The following is a 5,193-nucleotide window of genomic DNA, read 5'->3' as shown; positions in this document are numbered from 1 at the left end:
GATTGTTCACAATATAATAGCATTGCACTAACCACGCCATCCTCTTGTTGGACAGAACACGCTTTTTCCTTTTTTTTTTAAATCCATTTTTCCCCCAATCCGCATGAAACTTCTTGATGCCTTGCACATTCCAACAGCTACCATTCTCCAAGTCCCAAACAGCTCAATTTTTCCAGTGGTCTCCAATCCACCTGTACCTTGATATCATACCAGGATACCCCAAGACCCCTTCACATTTTCCTTGCACAGAGGCGAGATAAGTTCCCTGCTATCACTGCTCTCAATTGTCTGGTTAATAACAATAACTTAATAACTCTTTTGCAAAGTGATGTAGAATTGAATTGATAGTTTGGATTCAGCATCGATTTGCCCATAGAAGACAAAAGGTACTGATGGAAGGCTGTTACTCTAGCTGGTGGCCCATCAACAATGGTGTTCGGCAGGTATCAGTGTGTTGGACCCCTATTGTTTGTGATAAATCTTTATCTATGCCTTGGATGGAAAAATAAATGGGTGAGTTAGTAAGCTTGCATATGGCACAAAAAATGAAACAGGATATAGATCAATTATAGTTATGGGCAAAGAAATGGCCAATGGTGTTCAATCCAGACTAATGCAAGGTGTTGCACTCTGGGAAGTTAAATTTAAGGGGGAAGTCTACAGTTAATGGAAGGACTCTCAAAGGTATTTATGTGCAGAGGGTTCAGTTGGGGGGGAGGGATTACATACATCAAAAGCTCCTTGAAAGGGACCTCGCATAGATAGAGTGGTAACGAAGTGTAGGATATGCTCAGCTGCATTGAGCACAAGAATAAGGAAGTCATCTTGCAGCTATACAAAACTTTGGTTAGGCTAAAATTGGAGCATTAGCTGTAATTCTTCCCCATGACGAGAAAGATATGGAGGCTTTTGAAAGGGATCAGAAGAGATTCTGTCTGGCTACAAGCTATGCAGAAATATTGGACAAACTTGGGTAGTTTTCTCTGGAGCAGCAGAAGCCGAAAGAGAGGCATAATAATGTAGCCAGTGAGAATCTTTGCTCCAGGTGTCATGTACCAGAGGACATGTGAAAGTGACGGGGCGGGGGATTTTTACTGTTCTGACCTTTACTTGGCCAACTTCCTCAAATTTAAATATGGAACTATGAGATTCTCCAGGGATCCAAGTGATGTGCATCTCCGTGGAATATTTTAATGTTACAGCATGAATTGAAGACTCTTGTGGCCCATGGAACACATGCTACCCAATTAACCTACCTTGTACACTTGAGGGGGAGAAGATTGTTTCTTTGCATTGACACAATGCTGCTTCAGACATTAGCTGTGAATAACAAGCCTCTACCATCTTCTCTGAGCAACACCACGACAACTCATGTCATTCAGTCACTTGATCTGCATCTTGTCAAAGATATGACCCTTGTCCACCCCACCCCCACCCTTACCCCCCCCCATTCACTCCAACTTAAAAATTCAAACTTTAGCAGCTTCAGATTTTAAAAAAAAACTCACAAACCAGAAGTGTTGACCCTTTTTCTCTCTCCACAAATGCCAAAATAGAGGACTGTGAGATTTATGAGAGTCTCAAAGTGGACCAGATAAATGGAATTTAGGGGGACTACCCTCCACTTCACATCAATATCTCTGTAATGGAGAGAGCCAAGCTCCTTGGAGTCCACTTAACTAGTGAACTATTGTGGACACACAACCATCTCCTCTCTTATCAGGAAATTGCAACATCATCTACACTGCCAGAGAAGACTGAAGTGGGCAAGTATACCAGGCACCATTATGTCAACCTTTACAGGAGGTTTATTGAGAACATTCTGTCTGGCTGCATCAGTGTGGTCTGTTTGCTGCAGAGAAATGGACCAGAGGTTAATCCACAGGACCTCTGGAGCGGCAAAGAGGATTGTTCCCTCCACTCCCCTCCCCCATGTGATATACCATGATCGATATCTGAAGAGGGTACACAAAATTATTGAGCAGCCCTTCCACTCTGCTCACCATCTTTCACCTGGTCCCATTGGGAAAGAGGTCCAGGAGTATCAGAGCCAGCTGAGGAACAGTTTTGTCCCATAGGCAGTGAGAATGCTGAACAAGTAAATCCATCAAAGACTCATTTAGAAAATAATATTTATGTACAAATACTTGTCTGCATATCATATTGTTTGTCTGTATGGATGTTATGTCTGGTTGTGAGTCTGCAAGTTTTACACAGAGGACACTGTTTTGCTGGGTTGTACTTGAGCAATCAGAAGACAATAAACTTGACTATGATAACAGAAGCCACTGCGAAGGAAAATGCCCCAGAAGCCACTGCAGCCCCAGAAGCCACTGCGAAGGAAAATGCCCCAGAAGCCACTGCAGCCCCAGAAGCCACTGCGAAGGAAAATGCCCCAGAAGCCACTGCAGCCCCAGAAGCCACTGCGAAGGAAAATGCCCCAGAAGCCACTGCAGCCCCAGAAGCCACTGCGAAGGAAAATGCCCCAGAAGCCACTGCAGCCCCAGAAGCCACTGCGAAGGAAAATGCCCCAGAAGCCACTGCAGCCCCAGAAGCCACTGCGAAGGAAAATGCCCCAGAAGCCACTGCAGCCCCAGAAGCCACTGCGAAGGAAAATGCCCCAGAAGCCACTGCAGCCCCAGAAGCCACTGCGAAGGAAAATGCCCCAGAAGCCACTGCAGCCCCAGAAGCCACTGCGAAGGAAAATGCCCCAGAAGCCACTGCAGCCCCAGAAGCCACTGCGAAGGAAAATGCCCCAGAAGCCACTGCAGCCCCAGAAGCCACTGCGAAGGAAAATGCCCCAGAAGCCACTGCAGCCCCAGAAGCCACTGCGAAGGAAAATGCCCCAGAAGCCACTGCAGCCCCAGAAGCCACTGCGAAGGAAAATGCCCCAGAAGCCACTGCAGCCCCAGAAGCCACTGCGAAGGAAAATGCCCCAGAAGCCACTGCAGCCCCAGAAGCCACTGCGAAGGAAAATGCCCCAGAAGCCACTGCAGCCCCAGAAGCCACTGCGAAGGAAAATGCCCCAGAAGCCACTGCAGCCCCAGAAGCCACTGCGAAGGAAAATGCCCCAGAAGCCACTGCAGCCCCAGAAGCCACTGCGAAGGAAAATGCCCCAGAAGCCACTGCAGCCCCAGAAGCCACTGCGAAGGAAAATGCCCCAGAAGCCACTGCAGCCCCAGAAGCCACTGCGAAGGAAAATGCCCCAGAAGCCACTGCAGCCCCAGAAGCCACTGCGAAGGAAAATGCCCCAGAAGCCACTGCAGCCCCAGAAGCCACTGCGAAGGAAAATGCCCCAGAAGCCACTGCAGCCCCAGAAGCCACTGCGAAGGAAAATGCCCCAGAAGCCACTGCAGCCCCAGAAGCCACTGCGAAGGAAAATGCCCCAGAAGCCACTGCAGCCCCAGAAGCCACTGCGAAGGAAAATGCCCCAGAAGCCACTGCAGCCCCAGAAGCCACTGCGAAGGAAAATGCCCCAGAAGCCACTGCAGCCCCAGAAGCCACTGCGAAGGAAAATGCCCCAGAAGCCACTGCAGCCCCAGAAGCCACTGCGAAGGAAAATGCCCCAGAAGCCACTGCAGCCCCAGAAGCCACTGCGAAGGAAAATGCCCCAGAAGCCACTGCAGCCCCAGAAGCCACTGCGAAGGAAAATGCCCCAGAAGCCACTGCAGCCCCAGAAGCCACTGCGAAGGAAAATGCCCCAGAAGCCACTGCGGAGGAAAATGCCCCAGAAGCCACTGCGAAGGAAAATGCCCCAGAAGCCACTGCGAAGGAAAATGCCCCAGAAGCCACTGCGGAGGAAAATGCCCCAGAAGCCACTGCGAAGGAAAATGCCCCAGAAGCCACTGCGAAGGAAAATGCCCCAGAAGCCACTGCGAAGGAAAATGCCCCAGAAGCCACTGCGAAGGAAAATGCCCCAGAAGCCACTGCGAAGGAAAATGCCCCAGAAGCCACTGCGAAGGAAAATGCCCCAGAAGCCACTGCGAAGGAAAATGCCCCAGAAGCCACTGCGAAGGAAAATGCCCCAGAAGCCACTGCGAAGGAAAATGCCCCAGAAGCCACTGCGAAGGAAAATGCCCCAGAAGCCACTGCGAAGGAAAATGCCCCAGAAGCCACTGCGAAGGAAAATGCCCCAGAAGCCACTGCAGCCCCAGAAGCCACTGCGAAGGAAAATGCCCCAGAAGCCACTGCAGCCCCAGAAGCCACTGCGAAGGAAAATGCCCCAGAAGCCACTGCAGCCCCAGAAGCCACTGCGAAGGAAAATGCCCCAGAAGCCACTGCAGCCCCAGAAGCCACTGCGAAGGAAAATGCCCCAGAAGCCACTGCAGCCCCAGAAGCCACTGCGAAGGAAAATGCCCCAGAAGCCACTGCAGCCCCAGAAGCCACTGCGAAGGAAAATGCCCCAGAAGCCACTGCAGCCCCAGAAGCCACTGCGAAGGAAAATGCCCCAGAAGCCACTGCAGCCCCAGAAGCCACTGCGAAGGAAAATGCCCCAGAAGCCACTGCAGCCCCAGAAGCCACTGCGAAGGAAAATGCCCCAGAAGCCACTGCGAAGGAAAATGCCCCAGAAGCCACTGCGAAGGAAAATGCCCCAGAAGCCACTGCGAAGGAAAATGCCCCAGAAGCCACTGCGAAGGAAAATGCCCCAGAAGCATGCAAAAAAAAACATTGATTGTGGCAAACCTCAATGGCTGAGATACAAATCTTTTCTGCACACAGTTCAAGGTGTACAAACCCAGCTTTCCATGAATACAGTATGCAGCCTGCTTCCTTGAAGCTGCCAAATGCTTTGAATTTATATGAAACAGCAGACACTTTCTGCCTGCAATTGTTTGGAATATTCTAGTGGCAAACATTGTGATCTTGCCTTTGACAGGGAGAGCAGTGTAAGAATAAAGGCATGGTGGAAAGCATAACCCTGTATGCATTGAAGAGGTAGGTCTAGGTAGATGGAGTCTGAAAAATGTGGCTGCTAACACCTTACATGGACATATTGCCAAAATGACATCTCCACCAATGTCATGCCCCCACCGGTGTTGCACCCGAGGCACAAACTGGATGAGGATCACAGCAGGCAAACTCTGGAGTATTCACTGTTACCTTCAGCATCTCAGATAGCATTTGAAATGCCTACAGCAAGTCTTGAATATATGTGGTCAAGGTTCCTTTAAATAGTTGTTGCCAGTCACAGGT

At 50.0% G+C, this 5,193-nt stretch overlaps 1 protein-coding gene across 1 annotated transcript; it reads left to right on the top strand.

Annotated features, from left to right (window-relative positions):
- Positions 1–2,272: 2,272 nt before the first annotated feature.
- Positions 2,273–4,672, top strand: LOC138740076 (proteoglycan 4-like). The gene has a single exon (XM_069892500.1). It carries the CDS (start codon positions 2,273–2,275, stop codon positions 4,670–4,672), a length of 2,400 nt encoding a protein of 799 aa, XP_069748601.1.
- The last annotated feature ends 521 nt before the right edge of the window (positions 4,673–5,193 follow it).

The sequence above is a fragment of the Narcine bancroftii genome, chromosome 7, assembly GCF_036971445.1.
Source record: "Narcine bancroftii isolate sNarBan1 chromosome 7, sNarBan1.hap1, whole genome shotgun sequence".
NCBI classification, from domain to species: Eukaryota; Metazoa; Chordata; class Chondrichthyes; order Torpediniformes; family Narcinidae; genus Narcine; species Narcine bancroftii.
The sequence above is the reverse complement of the archived record's forward strand: the minus strand, read 5'-3'. Positions and strand labels throughout refer to the sequence as shown.